At 47.9% G+C, this 18,233-nt stretch overlaps 1 protein-coding gene across 1 annotated transcript in view; it reads left to right on the top strand.

The window, feature by feature from the left end:
* Positions 1-6,293: 6,293 nt before the first annotated feature.
* EHD2 (EH domain containing 2) overlaps positions 6,294-18,233 on the top strand; it is a 47,746-nt gene continuing 35,806 nt past the window's right edge. Inside the window, exons 1-2 of the mRNA XM_077932278.1 lie at positions 6,294-7,556; positions 16,434-16,531. Coding sequence (XP_077788404.1) covers positions 7,159-7,556; positions 16,434-16,531 — 496 coding nt within the window. The 5' untranslated portion in view covers positions 6,294-7,158. The remainder of the gene's footprint in view (positions 7,557-16,433; positions 16,532-18,233) is intronic.

Raw genomic sequence — 18,233 nt, 5'->3', positions numbered from 1 at the left:
TGTTGTCTTCATTCAAATGACAGCCTACACAATCTCTCTGTTTAATTCAGCTCTTCCTGATCTGGGGATAATGCAGTGAGGGGGGGAAATCCAGCATATGGGTGGGCCCTGGTGATATCATTAAGCATGATGCTTTATTCATTAACCACATTTGCTGAGAGCATGAAAACCGATCCTTTTGGAAGGAAGCCCTGTCCAGACCCATAAGTGATCATTCAAAATTTTATTTGCAGAACTTTCTTCAAAACCATAACAAAAGCATCAAAGATACATCCCAAATATCCAAGCAATGTCTTGTGCAATTCAGCACAGGCTCAGCATCATATAAATAACTTTAACTTATAATCAGAGCTGACAAACATAGCTCTCTCTTCCACTCAGGCTCTATTGAAGGGGTCAGCAAACCTTTTCAGCAGGGGGCCAGTCCACTGTCTCTCAGACCTTGTGGGGGGTGGGACTATTTTTTTGGGGGGGGGTGGTCTTTTTATAGCCAGACAGCACAGAAGTTCTTCGAAGGAAAGTGGTGTTGGCATGTCCCACTGGGCACTGAGAGAGTCCAACTCTCCAAGCACTTTCTCTTCCCCTCTCTGTTGTGCTCTGTCTCCTGCACCTGGTCACAAATACATGCTGAGTAAAACCCAAACATCGCTTGAGAACTGGAACTTGGAACCAACTGGTGCAAAGTAAATATATACAATCTTATTTTATTTCCATCACACAAAGTGAAGCATGTGTTTCTTCAAAGTGTAGAATCTATGTTGCTTTGAGGTGGGAGGTGATGGGAAGTTTTGCTTCTGCACATGACTCTGGCAAACCACTCTAAGCTGAAGCATTCCTTCCTCACCCACCCTAGAATGTTTAGTTCACATTGAGTTCATGAAACATCGTACCCTGACCTGTTCTTAATGCATGGTTGACCACATCTACGGAATGCGATAGTTATGCTCTTTTAAGTTTTGTTATATCAATCATTAGTAATAGTTTAATAAGGAGGTTTTCATACCTGTCCAATTCTGTGTTCCCTTTCCCAACCTTTAATCTATTGATGATTAATGTCTATATGCAACCCTTGCATTGTATTTGTGTTAACCAATCAGCAACAAGCACATATGTGGCAATGCTGTAATATTCAATAAAAGGGACTCCCCGAGACATGCTCGGTAGATGCCTCCCATATGACACTTGTCATTCGTCTGTTGTTTATTTCAACCCAACAGGAGGAGTTCCTAAATGATTTGGGTTGCAATCCTAAGAAGAAAATCCTAGTGAACTCTGCAGGACTTCTCAATAAACTTGCGTAAGTTAACAACTACTTACCTGGTAAAAAGTGAGCATGAGCATGGACTGAACCTGTCTGGAGCCTTCTAGTGAAAGATATATCTAAGCAGAGCAGCTATAGCACCAGATACCAAATTTTGACTCAGGTGGTTGCAGAATATATACCATATGGGGTGTGGCTAATCATGATACAATCTGAGCAATGGCTTTGCTAGGAAGTTCGGATTACTTTCACCAAGGAGAGAACAGATCTTGGAGTAAGCTGTGGGGCAAGTTTCCCTATAAAAGCATCTCAGACCGCATTAAGGAATCAATGTTGAAGAGAATGCAGAAATAGTAACCCCAGTTAAACTTTCACATATGCATAAACATACTTCATCTAGGTGCTGGCAAGGGTGTGGGAACAGAGGCAGCTATAGGCACTTGTGGAAAATTTTGGGGAGCAAGTGTTTAATGAGATAAGAAAAATTACTCAACTGCATATCACGAAGTCTCCAGAGGTTGCATTATCAAATCTGTATTTAAATGAGAATCAGGACTTGATGGATAAATCACAAATGGCATTTCTCTCAGTGGCAACACGTGTGGTTATAATCACGTTCTGGAAGGACTTAGATGGTGTGAACTTGAATACCTGGCAAGAGGAGCAAAGTACAAAGATACCTTTGCAGGAGAATGGCGGACCTTTATTTCATTTACAAATTCTCTAGAAAACCAAAGACCAGTTCCGAAAGTTTATGAAGAGCTCGTCGCCCACTCAATAAGAACACATTTTACAAATGCTTACTGTTACAAGTTGTGGTGTATGGGAATGCAAGTTTCCATAATGTATTTTTGGAACTACATTATATTTTTGGAAATACATGAAAATGAAGATGAAAAGAAGATTGCTACTAACTGGCACTGTGCACAGAGAAACAATTGCCCTGGCATTTAAGAACTGCACTCCTTGTAGCCTGTTCAGGTCAGAGCTGGTGTTTACCTTTAAATCTCTACCTCACCGGAGTACTTATAGGAATGTCTTCTCCCAAGTAACTGTCCACATCCCGTGATGGTCTTGGGAGGCCTTCCTCCAGGTCTCTTCTCCAACGAAGGGAAGGTGGCTACAGTGGCGTAGGAAGGGGGGGTGCGGGTCGCCCTGGGTGTCATCGCTGACGGGGGGGGGGGTGTGTGAGAAAACGGCAATGGGCTATGTGAGTCTGTGGCATTTTTAACTGTCAGGTTAATTCAGAGAAGCAATCAGCCCAAAATGAATGCCTAACAGCAACAAACTATTGCTGGAATCAATCAAGAGCAAAGGCATAGCTGGCGGATGCCACACCACGGGGGGGGGGCATCACAGTGGGCACTGGCGGAGGAAGCGGACCGCTCCCGGCACCACTATTCCAGTAGGGCGCCATCGTGGCAGCCCCCCCCCGGACATGCGCTGTGCCCCCCCCCCCCCGCGCACCAGGCACCACACCCCCACGGGCGGCGTGTCACACACCCAGAACACACGCCACACCCCTGTGGACGGTGTAGAATGTGTCCTTTTCTTTAAAATGCATCTCTGGGTTATTTGTGGGGCCTGCCTGGTGTTTTTACCTGAGTAGACTTGTGTTGTTGGCATCCGTCAGTCTACTGGAAATGTTCACTTACTGCCAGGAATTCATCAGAAGCCATATTCTCCACTAAATTAGAAAAGGGTAAATACACCAAAGCTCTGTATGCACTGAGGATCAGAGAACCTCAGTTCAAACAGTTGCACATTCCATGGCTGGGCAACCACCTTTGCTAGCCTAGAACGCACGACCACCATGCCCAGGTTCTAGGAGATTCAGAGTGGCAGAGTGGTTAGAGTGCTAGACTCAGACCCGGGAGACCAGGGTTCAAATCCCCACGAGGCTCACTGGGTCTGACTCACTCTCAGCCTAACCTGCCTCACAGGGTTGTTGTGAGGATAAAGTGGGGAGAAGGACCTTGAGCTTCTTGGAGAAAAGGTGGGATAGGAATGTCATAAACAGATCATTGAACTACCAGTTGTAGAAAGTTTACCCTAACAGCCACACCATATTTCTTCTACAGGATTTTGAAATTGGTGTTCACATCTGCTTGCTTGTACAGCTAAATTTAGCTGTGAGTGTGATGAAGGCCACTCACCAGCCCCACTGAAGAGGCTCGACATGAGGCCAGAGCAACATTGCCCGGCTGTGGGGCGTGAAGGCCGCTCCCTACAAGGCCCTTTCCACCAGGCTAGGGGGCAGGGCCCACACTCACCAGCCCCACTGAAGAGGCTCCTCATGAGGCCAGAGGAACATTGCCCGGCTGTGGGGCGTGAAGGCCACTCCCTGCAAGGCCCTTTCCACCAGGCCTAGGGGGCAGAGCCCACACTCACCAGCCCCACTGAAGAGGCTCCTCATGAGGCTGGAGGAACATCACCCGGCTGTGGGGCGTGAAGGCTGCTCCCTGCAAGGTCCTTTACCAGCCCAGATTTACCAGCCCCACTGAAGAGGCTCCTCATGAGGCCAGAGGAACATTGCCCAGCTATGGGGCGTGAAGGCCGCTCCCTGCAAGGCCCTTTCCACCTGGCCTAGGGGGCAGGGCCCGGACTCACCAGCCCCACTGAAGAAGCTCCTCATGAGGCCAGAGGAACATTGCCTGGCTATGGGGTGTTGAGGCTTCTCCCTGCAAGGCCCTATCCTAGGGGGCGAGGCCCACACTCACCAGCCCCACTGAAGAGGCTCCTCATGAGGCCAGAGGAACATTGCCCGGCTGTGGGGCATGAAGGCTGCTCCCTGCAAGGCCCTTTCCACCTGGCCTAGGGGGTGAGGCTCTCACTCACCAGCACCACAAAGGTCTCCTCATGAAGCTGGAGGAACATGGCCCAGCTGTGAGTGTGGGCATCAAGCATCCATACTGGACCTTCTATTATGATGAACTATCTCACTGCTTTCCTGTGAGTAAACCAGTGAATAGGATAGGATTCATCCAGTTTTGGAGATACAGTGCTTACGTTTATTTTGAATTTTGTTCTGACCTTCTGCCAGTTTTCAACTACCTTTTATTGTTAGTAAAGTTTCCCAGTTTGACCATTGAAGGGTGGTGTTGTTGTTGTTGTTGTTGTTTAGTCGTGTCCGACTCTTCGTGACCCCCTGGACCAGAGCACACCAGGCACTCCTGTCTTCCACTGCCTCCTGCGGTTTGGTCAAACTCATGTTGGTAGCTTCGAGAACACTGTCCAACCATCTCGTCCTCTGTCGTCCCCTTCTTCTTGTGCCCTCCATCTTTCCCAACATCAGGATCTTTTCCAGGGAATCTTCTCTTCTCATGAGGTGGCCAAAGTATTGGAGCCTCAGCTTTACAATCTGACCTTCCAGTGAGCACTCAGGGCTGATTTCCCTAAAAATGGATAGGTTTGATCTTCTTGTAGTCCATGGGACTCTCAAGAGTCTCCTCTAGCACCAGAATTCAAAAGCATCCATTCTTCAGCGATCAGCCTTCTTTATGGTCCAGCTCTCACTTCCATACATCACTAATGGGAAAACCATAGCTTTAACTATACGGACCTTTGTCGGCAAGGTGATGTCTCTGCTTTTTAAGATGCTGTCTAGGTTTGTGATTGCTTTTCTCCCAAGATGTAGGCGTCTTTTAATCACTGCTGTCACCATCTGCAGTGATCATGGAGCCCCAGAAAGTAAAATTTCTCACTGCCTTCACTTCTTCCCCTTCTATTTGCCAGGTGGGGATTCATGCAGCCCCGCCTTTCGCATGATGAATTCTGCATATAAGTTAAATAAGCAGGGAGACAATATACAGCCTTGTCGTACTCCTTTCCCAATTTTGAACCAATCAGTTGTTCATTGAAGGGTGTGTGATGGCAAACATCAGGGTTTTAGAATCCCCACTGCCTAGAAGATGCTTGAAATTCATGCCGCTGGAAGTGAGGATCAGAGCTATTCTAAGACCATTATGCTCTTCTGAGGTCTGAGAGACAGAATCATAGAGTGTGGGCTGCTTTACACTCTGAGTAACTTACAAAGGGATCTGCCAGGAAAACAAGCCCGGTGCTTTAATAAGGCAGTTGCAATGAGAAAGATTGGGCATTGTCTAACCTCCACATCAGCCTTGTGCAAGCAAATCAAGATGAATGCTCCGTAAGCATGTGGTCTCCCCACAGGAGCTCACAGTCTGTCAGGATCCTACCCTTGGACATCCCTCAATGGACCTGAGGGACAGCTCAGTCTGTAGAGCATGAGGCTCTTAATCTCAGGGTCGTGGGTTTGAGCCCCATGTTGGGTGATTCCTGCATTGCAGGGGGTTGGACTAGATGACCCTCATGGTCCCTTCAAACTCTGCCAGCCTGTGATATATCCCATGGGTAGGCAAACTAAGGCCCGGGGGCCGGATCTGGCCCAATTGCCTTCTAAGTCCGGCCCGCGGACAGTCCGGGAATCGGTATGTTTTTACATAAGTAGAATGTGTCCTTTTATTTAAAATGCATCTCTGGGTTATTTGTGGGCCATAGGAATTTGTTTTGTTTTTTTCAAAATACAGTCTGCTGCCCCCCCGCCCCAAGGTCTGAGGGACTGTGGACCGGCTCCCTGCTGAAAAAGTTTGCTGACCCCTGATATACAGTGGTACCTCAGGTTACAGACACTTCAGGTTACATATGCTTCAGGTTACAGACTCCGCTAACCCATAAATAGTACCTCGGGTTAAGAACTTTGCTTCAGGATGAGAACAGAAATCGTGCTCTGGTGGCGTGCAGCAGGAGGCCCCATTAGCTAAAGTGGTGCTTCAGATTAAAAACAATTTCAGGTTAAGAACGGACCTCCGGAACGAATTAAGTACTTAACCCGAGGCACCACTGTATCCCATCTTGTTCCTCCACCTTTCTTTTGGGCTCGCCCTTCCTTCCTTCCTATACCACATGGTGGCATCAGAGGCCATCATTTGCCAAGCCTGCATTCTTGCAACTTTGGAGAGGAGCTGGGAATGTGTGTATCTCTTTTTTTTCTTTTTGCACATTACTTGTTCTCAAGTTCTTGGACATCCCAGGCGTCACCCTCCCTTCCGGAATAATTTATGCTAATGTATTCTGCACCCTGTTTCTTGGCAGCTGCTCGTCCCGACAGCCAGCGCCTTCCTCCAAGCGGGAGTCCCCTTCAGAAGCTTCTCAGGACCCCAGAAGTGGGGAAGGAAAACCAACATTTATTTTAAAAAAACCAAACCCTCCCAAACAACCAAAAGGGATTTTCCATCTGAAACTGGCATTCGTGTCTCCCTTACTCCACCCTTGCCTGCATCGCTGTGTGCTGGCTTACAGCCTCTCTCCACCGCATTTAGGAGAAGAAAGTGACGTCTTCTCTTCGAAAGGCAGAAGAAACACAGCGATTCACACATAGGAGTATTTATTTCTGATCCGGATTCTTTATATCCAGCGGCAAAGTGCATTTGGTGCTTTTACACCTAAAGCTTGGGTGATCAGTAAGTTTAGAGCTGGAAGAATATCCCCCGGAAGATCTCTTGACTGAGGTCCTTTTGCTTGGGATCTCTTGAACTCCTCGAAGTTTTGGACCAGCCCACCAAAGTCTGATACAGAAGAACTACAGACGCCACCCATAGAATCTCGGTTTCATCTCAGCTCCCTGGAAGATTAGAGACCCATTATCTCACTGGATTCTCTTTGGGTGCTGGATTCCAACAGCCTTTTGGTCAGGTTTGGGGCCCTTGCCTACTTCTGTCAATCCTGATCACGTTCTTGAAAGGTCTGCAGGCTGTCTGTCAAGACTTCAACCTCCAACGAAAGTCCCCTCCTCTTCCACCGCACCTCCAGCTTCTTCGATTTACAGTCCACTTCCAAGGGACCGGGCTCCGCGCCATTCTCACCGGGCTGCCAAGATGTTCAGCTGGATGAAGAAGAACGAGAAGAAGAACCCTGAAGTGATCCGCACGGTCACCGAGGGCCTGAAGGACCTCTACAAGAAGAAGCTGCTGCCCGTGGAAGAGTACTACCGCTTCCATGACTTCCATTCCCCGTCCCTGGAAGATGCCGACTTCGACAATAAGCCCATGGTGCTGGTCGTGGGACAGTACTCTACCGGCAAGACCACCTTCATCAAATACCTGCTGGAGCAGGACATCCCCGGGAGCCGCATTGGGCCCGAGCCCACCACCGACTCTTTCATTGCCGTCATGCACGGCGAAACGGAGGGCATCATTCCGGGCAACGCTCTCATCGTGGACCCCAAAAAGCCCTTTCGGAAACTCAACCCTTTTGGGAACACCTTTCTCAACCGGTGAGTGCCCCAGAACTACCCCCTCCCCACATTTTCTGGCCTTTGAGTGCATTCTTTGTCGAGGCTAAGCTCAGAGAGGTGTGTTTGTGTTGTACGGCTGTTCTCTTCACCCCTTTCAGTCTCGGGACTCAACTTTATTAACTTGAACATGCAACATGACACTGGATTACATTATTATTATTTACCATATATGATCATTTTCCCTCTCGGTGTTGATCTGATGCAACACCTCTCTCTTATTTACATTTATACGTCCCACTTTTTCTCCAGCGAGCTCAAGATGGCATACGTGGTTCAACCGGGGGGGGGGGGGGAATAAGAAAACGAGAGAAGCTGAATTTGACCGTCTTAAATTCAGTTCTCCACATTCCCCCAGCAATTTGTGGGTTTTAATTCTAAAAATATCTTCTAGAAGGTTTCTCAGCATTTTGGTGCAAATTTCTCCTAATGTACGCAATTTCCCCCTTAAAATGATGCATTTTTGTAAAGTTCGTTCGTGTGCATTTTTATGTACCCTTTCATGTGCACTGTTTGGCTGGAGTAGCAAATCACAGATTTCAAGGGATAACTGTGCTTCAGCTAGCTTATCGGTTCAAAAAATGCTTTGCTTGTTGAAATGCAGACAAAAGTTTGATTTCTCCCCAGCCCTAGAAGAGGCTGCCTTCCTTTGCATCAGCTTATTCCTGCCTTTCTCCTTCTCTTTAAAAAATGCAGGATGACAAAAATAAAATGTTGGGTGTACCACTTAGTGTGCAACTCAACCTCAGATTAGCACATGGCCCACTTGCAATTCCCCCATGGGCAACCAGTGGCCTAGTACAGTGTTTTCCAGATTTGGGTCTACATGTGTTTTTGGACTACAACTCCCATGATCCCTAGCGAGCAGGACCAGTGGTCAAGGGTGATGGAAAAATTGTAGTCCAGAAACAGATAGGGAACCAAGTTTGGGTTCTAGAGGGATGGTCTAGAGGGATGAGGAAAAAGGTTTGCCAGGGTTTAATGCGGCCCTCCAGGCATTGCTGGACTCCAACTCCCATCATTCCCAGCCAGAATGGCCAGTGGTCCTGGATGATGGGAGTTCTAGTCAAGGCAATCTCTGGAGGGCCATAAGTTCCCCATCACTGGACTAGGTGGAGCCCAAACTACATTCACTGCTATGTGTCCTCCTTGTTACTGGGTGGGGTGTGTGTGTGTGTGTGTGTGTGTGTGTGTGTGTGGCTCTTCAGATGTCATTGGACTTCATGGAATCTTAGAACTGTAGAGCTGGAAGGGATCTAGTTCAATCCCTGCAATGAAAGAACACACAGCTGTCCCTTGAGTGGCGGGTCGAACCTGCAACCTTGGCATTATCAGCAGCACACTCTAACCACCCGAGCTATCCAAGCTGGCAATTCCAGTTCCATCAGCCCAGCATTTCTGTATAGGAGACCTGATGGGTGTTTTCAGTTCATGCTGCATTCGGTATGGGAGTAAAAGAAGACAATATTTGACAGCTTCCTATGCTTCTAAACTGGGGGAGGGAGAGGAGATATCCCTCATGCTTTTTTGATCCAGATCCATTCCTAGGTGTGTATTGAATTCTCCCCCTTTCCATTGAGCAGAGGCCCTCAAGCAAATTCCCTCCAAAATAAGATACCAGCCTTAATTATATCCAGGACTTTCAGCTTCAGAACCCCACTCTAACCACTAGGAATTTTGGCGTTTCTCGGTTTCTAGTTTTCCAATATTAAGCTCAGCTCTCCACTTTTCAACAACAGGTTGTGTTTTATTCTAAACAGTGCTCCTAACAATACAGCATTTGTGCAACTATCTCCTAATTCACACATGTGCAATTTTGCCCATTACTCACATTTTTTGCAAAGCAGTTTTGCCTAACACAATGCACGTTATTTTTACTAAGATATTCTCTTTACCCTAGCATAACCATTAGTGTACACGTTTGCAACTGGTTTGCAAAACCTGGAGTGCCGCGATTTCAAAAGATGGCTGTTTCTGTTTGCATATTGTTTGGGAAAGCAAAAATTAGGTTGTTGTTGTTGTTTAGTCGTTTAGTTGTGTCTGATTCTTCGTGACCCCCTGGACCAGAGCACACCAGGCACTCCTGTCTTCCACTGCCTCCCGCAGTTTGGTCAAACTCATGCTGGTAGCTTCGAGAACACTGTCCAACCATCTCACCCTCTGTCGTCCCCTTTTCCTTATGCCCTCCATCTTTCCCAACATCAGGGTCTTTTCCAGGGAGTCTTCTCTTCTCATGAGAAGAGTCTTGGAGCCTCAGCTTCAGGATCTGTCCTTCCAGTGAGCACTCAGGGCTGATTTCCTTCAGAATGGAGAGGTTTGATCTTCTTGCAGTCCATGGGACTCTCAAGAGTCTCCTCCAGCACCAGAATTCAAAAGCATCCATTCTTCGGCAAGCAGCCTTCTTTATGGTCCAGCTCTCACTTCCATACATCACTACAGGGAAAACCACAGCTTTAACTATATGGACCTTTGTTGCCAAGGTGATGTCTCTGCTTTTTAAAGATGCCTTTGAATGTGAACTGAACCCAATGGGTCCCTCATTTTATGGGTTCTCCACTAGCCTCTACTTCCCCTTCTCGAGCTCAGCCTGGGACTCGTGATGTTCCTCTCCAGCCCTTTTGGATATCATTCCAGATGCTGCCCAGCTGTTTCACAGAATCAGGGTGCAGGGAATGCAAAAGGCACTCTTTGCAGGGGCGAAGAGAGGGAGAGAGAGGGAGAGAGAGAAAGAGAGGCTGGAGGTCTTTCAGGAGTGGGGATGCAAGCTGAACTCTCTGGAACAAAGTGCGATTCTCTGTGCCAGGTTGTCCCCGCAACACCCCATGTCCCAACAGCCTGGAAATAAATCAGCCCTCCAGATGTGCTGGCTTTTGGGACAGATGGGAGCTGTTCCCAGCAGATGAGTGCCAGGGCGAAATGGAGAAACACTGGGCCTTATTAGGGTATGCACGTTGAAGAGAAAGACCAAAGAACGCCTTGACTTTTAGCTACACATAGCAGCCCATGGGCTTGCACTAGGATTACGCAACCTTTTATCCTTTTCAGCTACAAAGGCGGGGTTGGACTAGATGATCCTCAGGGTCCCTTCCAATTCTAAAATTCTATGACGGGCATACTCGTCAACTGTCCTGTTTTGAGTGAGAGACCCCAGAATTACAAAAGCCATCACAGCTTCTAACTGGATCCCAGAATGTCCGATTTTTTTGTTCTTGTGTTCTGGCGCAGGTCACCTGGCTCCCGCAAGAGCTCGGGACCAAAAACGAACACCCCAATTTTAATTAGCAGGATCAGGCATCCCCAACCTGCGGCCCTCCAGATGTTTTGGCCTACAACTCCCATGATCCCTAGCTAACAGCACCAGTGGTCAGGGATGATGGGAATTGTAGTCCAAAACATCTGGAGGGCCGAAGGTTGGGGATGCCTGAGCAGGATTTTGGAGGGTATACTGAGAAATGCTAGAGTTGAGTGCATTGTTACCAACCAAGGCGCTGGGTAGTACAGGCAGAAATCCACTGGGTTTCCACTGCTGCAGCTCCACCTGCTGATTTTCTGCCTGTTACATAGGTTTAAAAGATTCAGACTGTTTCCTCATTTTTTGTGTGTACGTGTGTGGGGGGGTATTCTTAACAAACAGCACAGACTTCTTTAAAATTACTGTTGGCTGTACTTTGGCCCAGGACAGTGGGAAACTGTGGAATTGGATGTCCCTGGGTATTTTCCGGCAGATTCTACTTTTAGCATCCTTGTTTATACTGGTTGAGCTGTGCACCTTCCTCCATCCAGGGGTTTGTAAACATGAACTCCTCCCCAGGCGCTGAAGGCAGTCAGATTGTCTCAGTTCTTCCTTGGCCCACCCCTGTTCTCTCAGAGGTAGGGATGGGGGAGGAAAAATTCCTTTTCCAAATCTCATTTTAGTGGGAACTCAGCTAAACCTCACTTCCCGAACCAATAGACAAACCGAAACACAAGTGCTCTTCAAAATTTGCACAATTTTTTAGTGTTTTGGGCCACCTACTGATTTGGGAAGGTGCGAAATGAGAACTAACCCGTGTCCTGTCCCCCCCACCTTTCCCTGCCTAGGAGCAAGTTCCAAGGGCATCAGGCTTGGGTATTTCTAGAAACACCTTTCTTTGGGCCACAAATGGGTGGATCTATTCCACCCTTTAAAACAGGGTGCAATTTTTTCCCTCAACATTCCATTCAGGTTATTTATTGCATGAATTTACAAGTTGCTTATAAAAACGCTGAAGTGGCGTAGAATGTAGAAAAACACCATGAAAATGCCCGACAAATTCAGTATAGAAGTTAATTCATATCGATCAGTGACACAGCTGAGTCACATTGCAGGAAAACCCTTTGTGTTTGAGCTTCAGGTGAGAATGTTAGATTAATCAACCAAAATTTTAGTAATACTGCGAGGTTTGTTAATCCTTCCCCGAAAGATTCCATCAATGGTGTCTCTGAAAATTTTTACACATCACTTGGGAAGACAGGCGAACTAATATCAGTGTAGAAGCAAAGATCACCAGTGCTGAAGCAATGATTCTTCAACATCAGCTTCATTGGACTGGTCCTGTTGGGCGGCTGCTTGATGATCATCTTCCAAAGCAACTACTCTATTCCGGACTTAAAAATGGAAAGTGTAATGCTGGTGGTCAACAAAAGAGGTTTAAAGACTGTCTCAAGGCAAATCTAAAAAAAATGTAGTATAAACACTGACAACTGGGAAACACTGGCCTGCGAGCGCTCCAGTTGGAGAACAGCCTTTACCAAAGGTGTCATGGGTTTTGAAGACGCTCAAACTCAGGATGCAAGGGAGAAACATGCTAAGAGGAAGGCACACTTGGCAAATCCACACCGTGATCAGCTCCCACCCGGGAACCAATGTCCCCACTGTGGAAGGACGTGTGGATCCAGAACTGGCCTCCGCAGTCACTTACGGACTCATTGTTAAAACCGTGTTTATGGAAGACAATCTTACTCGGCTACGAGGGATCGCCAAAGAAGACGACCACTGAGTCAGGCACGCTGAGTCGTCCACAATCCCCACAGTTTCATTGTTGTTGTTTGGTCGTTTAGTCGTGTCCGACTCTTTGTGACCCCCTGGACCAGAGCACGCCAGGCACTCCTGTCTTCCACTGCCTCCCGCAGTTTGGTCAAACTCATGCTGGTAACCTCGAAAACACTATCCAACCATCTCGTCCTCTGTCGCCCCCTTCTCCTTGTGCCCTCCATCTTTCCCAGCATCAGTGTCTTCTCCAGGGAGTCTTCTCTTCTCATGAGGTGGCCAAAGTACTGGAGCCTCAGCTTCACAGTTTCATAGCATCATAAAATTGTAGAGTTGGGGTCCTGAGGGTCATCTAGTCCAACCCCCTGCAATGCAGGAATCTCAACTGAAGCACCCATGACAGATGGCCACCCAACCTCTATTTCAGGCAGGAGCTTCTCCTAGCACCCTGTACCAGGAGACAACAGGGATCATGGGCATAGCCAGGATTTATATTTCAGGGTGTGTGTGTGTGTGTGTGGTAGTCAGGATTTATGTTGGGGGCAGGCAGGACACGCACCACTCACGATCCTCTTCCTTGTCTCTGTCTAGCAGATTCAGAATAAAATATCTCAACAAGAGTTGTTTCTTTTTTAAAATATATATATAAATCTTAATTAATTAATATAAATATAAATCTTAATTTAATTAATTAATTAATTATAAATCTTAATTAATTTAAAATACAATCATACAGTAAAGGTAAGTATAACAAAATTAAGCACAAAAAAGAAAAAATGAAGAAAAGGGGTTTGTCACCTTAAAAAGGTCGAAAAAGGGTTTAAAAGTAATAAAAAAAGAGAGACAATTAAAAGAACCACATATTTCTACAACATCATGTCTTAGCCTATAAAGTTTTCTGTGAAAAACTTCCAGCTGTTCTCATTATACTTTTTCTATCGTCTTGATTTTGTCGCTCTGTTTGTTTTATATCTTTCCCCATATATTCCTCTAAGCTGTTTATTCCATTTATTTATTGTACACAAGTATCATTCAATTCTGCTAGGATGGTATCATTTTGACAATATAGTCTTATATATTCCTTAAATAACAAGAGTTGTTTCAAATCACTTTCTTTTGACCCCAAGTGCTCAGGAAAAACCCTGTCAAAATCCTTCTACAATTTCTACTTTTAGTTAAGTAGGTAAAGGTAAAGGTACCCCTGCCCGTACGGGCCACTCTTGCCAGACTCTGGGGTTGTGCGCCCATCTCACTCAAGAGGCAGGGGGCCAGCGCTGTCCGCAGACACTTCCGGGTCACATGGCCAGCGTGACAAGCTGCATCTGGCGAGCCAGCGCAGCACACGGAACGCCGTTTACCTTCCCGCTGGTAAGCGGTCCCTATTTATCTACTTGCACCCGGGGGTGCTTTCGAACTGCTAGGTTGGCAGGCGCTGGGACCGAGCAGCGGGAGCGCACCCCGCCGCGGGGATTCGAACCGCCGACCTTTCGATCGGCAAGCCCTAGGCGCTGAGGCTTTTACCCACAGCGCCACCCGCGTCCTCTTTTTAGTTTTAGTTTAGTTAAGTACTTTTGTTTATTTACTTGATTTGAGGAGGTCCCTGCCACCCACCCACCCACCCACCCACCCACCCCCACACACACACACACACACACACACACCCCGCCGCGACACCCATGACAGGGATTGAACCTGCGACTTTCTGGGTGCAAGGCAGAGGTGCTCTGCCACTGAGCTACTGTCCTCCCACTGCTCTAACACACCTGGTCTTGGTGCTTTCATCAGAGCTTCCTGGTATCCACCAACAGCTTTTTCCCGCCGCCCTTTGTTGCTTATGCTAGCGTGGGTTAACCAGGGAGGGCAAGTTTGAATCAATGGAACCAGCGGGGCGAGCCAAAACCGCAGGAGTAAAGCAGGCAACCTCCCGGGGTGCTAAAATTCCTGGTGTACACCGATATGGAAAGAGGAGGAGGAGGCACAGAGAGAGTTAGTAGCGACAGTTCGGCAGGCTTTTGGCCGGGGCAGCCCCGACGCTCCAGGGAAGTGTTCACAGCACAACTGAGATCCTTGTGATCTCCATCAGCTGCTGGGTCATGAGCACAACTGGAAACAGGGGGAGTTTTTAAAAGTGACAGGCGCTGAACACGAGAAAACAAGGGCTGCTCCCTTGGTTCTTGGCTGCTCAGAGTGCTGCTCTTATTGCTTCTTGGCGTACGAGGAGCGAGGGGAGGGGTGGCAACGCTTTTAGGAGCCCGGAGCAGAAGAAAAAAGAACAAACAGGCCGGGAAAAGCCGAGAGGGAAGGGCGCACTCGCTTGTTCATTCAAATTGGTATATACCGTGTTTTTCGCTCTATAAGACGCACCAGACCACAAGACACACCTAGTTTTTGGAGGAGGAAAACAAGAAAAAATATATACTGAATCTCAGAAGCCAGAACAGCAAGAGGGATCGCTGCGCAGTGAAAGCAGCAACCCCTCTTGCTGTTCTGGCTTCTGGGATAGCTGCGCAGCCTATATTCGCTCCATAAGACGCACACACATTTCCCCTTACTTTTTAGGAGGGAAAAAGTGAGTCTTATAGAGCAAAAAATACGGTATTTAACATCCATAACTCGACATCTTCATTCTTGTTGTTAATCTCCAAGGCAGGCTTACTGGAAAAGCAGAACGAACAGAGGATGCTGGCTTTTCCAAGTCAAGCCACTGGTTCATTTAGCTCTCTATTGCCTATGCCAGGGTTTCCCAAACTTAGGCCTCTAGCTGTTTTTGGACTACAACTCCCATCATCCCTAGTTAGTAGGACCAGTGGTCAAGGGTGATGGGAGTTGTAGTCCAAAAGCAGCTGGAGGCCCAAGTTCGGGAAACTCTGGTCTACACCAAATGTCTAGTCCAGACATTTCTCTGATGAAAATAGGGATGTCCTATTCCATAATAATAATAATTTCATTATTTATACCCTGGCCACCTGACTGGGTTGCCCCAGCCATTCTGGGCAGCTTCCAACATATAAAAAAAACATAATAAAACATTAACCAACTTCCCTATACAGGGCTGCTTCAGGTGTCTTCTAAGTATAGCAACTTATCTCCTTGGCTCAGGGGTCACATAACTCCATACCCTCCAACGTTTCTCCGGTGAAAATAGGAATGCCCTAAGGAAAAGCAGGACATTCTGGGATTAAACTATACTAAACGGCCTCAGTCCAGTATACCTTAAGGAGCGTCTCCACCCCCATCGTTCTACACGGATACTGAGGTCCAGCGCCGAAGGCCTTCTGGCGGTTCCCTCACTGCAAGAAGCCAAGTTACAGGGAACCAGGCAAAGGGCCTTCTCAGTAGTGGCACCAGCCCTGTGGAACGCCCTCCCACCAGATGTCAAAGAGAAAAACAGCTACCAGACTTTTAGAAGACATCTGAAGGCAGCCCTGTTTAGGGAAGCTTGTAATGTTTGATGCATCACTGTATTTTAATATTGTGTTGGAAGCCACCCAGAGTGGCTGGGAAACCCAGCCAGATGGATGGGGTATAAATAACAACAACAACAACAACAACAACAACAACAACAACAACAACAACAACAATTATTATTATTATTATTATTATTATTATTATTATTATTATTATTATTATGTGCCACGGGACCCCTGGGTGGGTTATGTGGACCCCCCAGGGATCCGCAGACCACCAATTGGGAGCCACTGATTTAGAGAATTGATATGATTTAGATCATTAACATTTCTTTTTTGGGGGAACCTCTGTAAGGAAATCTCTCTAAGCCTCATTTCTCGCTGCTCTTGTCTACACAAGCCCCTCACCTTGGCCTCTGGTCTTCTCTCTTTCTGCCCCCATAGGTTCATGTGTGCCCACCTGCCAAACCAGGTTCTGGAGAGCATCAGCCTTATCGACACGCCAGGGATCCTTTCTGGTGCCAAGCAGCGCGTGAGCCGAGGTAAGACCATCCCGCGGTTGGCAGGATTGAGGGCAAGGTTGCTCAGCTGCTCAGGCTAATCCTGCCCCACTGTGTGGGTTCCCCCCACTCTCTTTTGGTGCAACATTTATTTTGTTCCAACAAGCTGGATAGGTGTGCAGAGGAGGGCAGCCGAGATGATCAAGGGTCTGCAAACCAAGCCTTGTGAGGAACGGTTGAGGGAGTTGGGCATGCTTAGCCTGGAAAAGAGGAGATGTGATAGCCATCTTCAAATATCTCAAGGGCTGCCACATGGAGGAGGGAGCAAGCTTGTTTTCTCCTGCTCTGGAGGGTAGGATTCGAACCCATGGCTTCCAAGTTGCAAGAAAGGAGTTTCCAGCTAAACATCAGGCAGAAGTTTCTGACAGTATGAGCTGTTCAGAAGTGGAACGGTCTCCCTCGGGAAGTTGTGAACTCTTCTTCCTTGGAGAGTTTTTAAGCAGAGGTTGGATGGCCGTCTGTCATGGATGCTTTAGTCGAGATTCCTGCATTGCAGGGGGTTAGACTGGATGACCCTTGGGGTCCCTTCCTGCTCTACAATTCTATTAATCAATTCAAGGATCTATCCTCTGCCTTTCATGGCGCACTGCCCTCACAGAGTTGTTTACATAAAGTAAAAAGGTAAAGGCACCCCTGACCATTAGGTCCAGTTGCGGATGACTCTGGGGTTGCGGCACTCATCTCGCTTTATTGGCCGAGGGAGCCGGCGTACAGCTTCCGGGTCATGTGGCCAGCATGACTAAGCCGCTTCTGGCGAACCACAGCAGCTCACAGAAACACTGTTTACCTTCCCGCCGGAGCGGTACCTATTTATCTACTTGCACTTTGACGTGCTTTCGAACTGCTAGGTTGGCAGGAGCAGGGACCGAGCAACGGGAGTTCACCCCGTGGTGGGGATTCGAACCGCCGATCTTCTGATTGGCAATCTTAGGCTCTGTGGTTTAACCCACAGCGCCACCCTTTGCATAAAGTAGGAAAAACAAAAATACGTAGAAAATTTTCGAGAAATCCATCCAGATGTCCTGTTTTAAGCAGGAGTGGGGAACCTCAGGCCTGGGAGATGAGTGTGGCCCTCCAAGTCTCTCTGTGTGGCCCCTGCTGCTCTCTCCAGGCCTCACGCCTCACGCCTCACCAGCCCATTCTGTGCCTTCCTCCTGCTTGCTGGGGCTGATGGGATTTGTAGTCCTAGGCTTCTGGAGGACACCAGCTGAAGGAAGGCTGTGCTAGGTTGTGCCTCTGCATGACTCTGGCCATGTCCCTTGCCTTGGTGTGCCTCAGTTTCCCCTCTTGAGCCCGCGCCCGATACTGCAGAGCCCCGTGCCGGCAGCTGTAGGTTCCTTGGCTGTGTCCCCAGTTGCCGCTGGCTGTGACAGATCCCTGGGTGTTTCCCTGGCTCCCGGCCAGACCAGCTCTGCCATGTTCCTGCCTGCAAGGTCTGGGGCTGGTAAACGTTGAGTCTCAGAGGCCGATTTCAAAGGAAACAAAAGCACGCAGCGTATTCATTTCAAAATGAAGGAAGCAGCTGGACGGAGAGGGGAGAAGTGGAGTTAGGAGGTGGCAGGGGGGAGACTGAAGGCTGCCAGTTGCCCCCCACCCTCCCCATGGGGGGATTTGGAGTCCAACAGCATTTGAGAGAGCAGAGGATCGCCATCCCTGATCTAGCTAGTTAAAAGAGTTCTGGGGA

The sequence above is a fragment of the Podarcis muralis genome, chromosome 7 (assembly GCF_964188315.1).
Source record: "Podarcis muralis chromosome 7, rPodMur119.hap1.1, whole genome shotgun sequence".
NCBI lineage: Eukaryota > Metazoa > Chordata > Lepidosauria > Squamata > Lacertidae > Podarcis > Podarcis muralis.
This window is presented reverse-complemented; position numbering and strand designations above follow the sequence as displayed.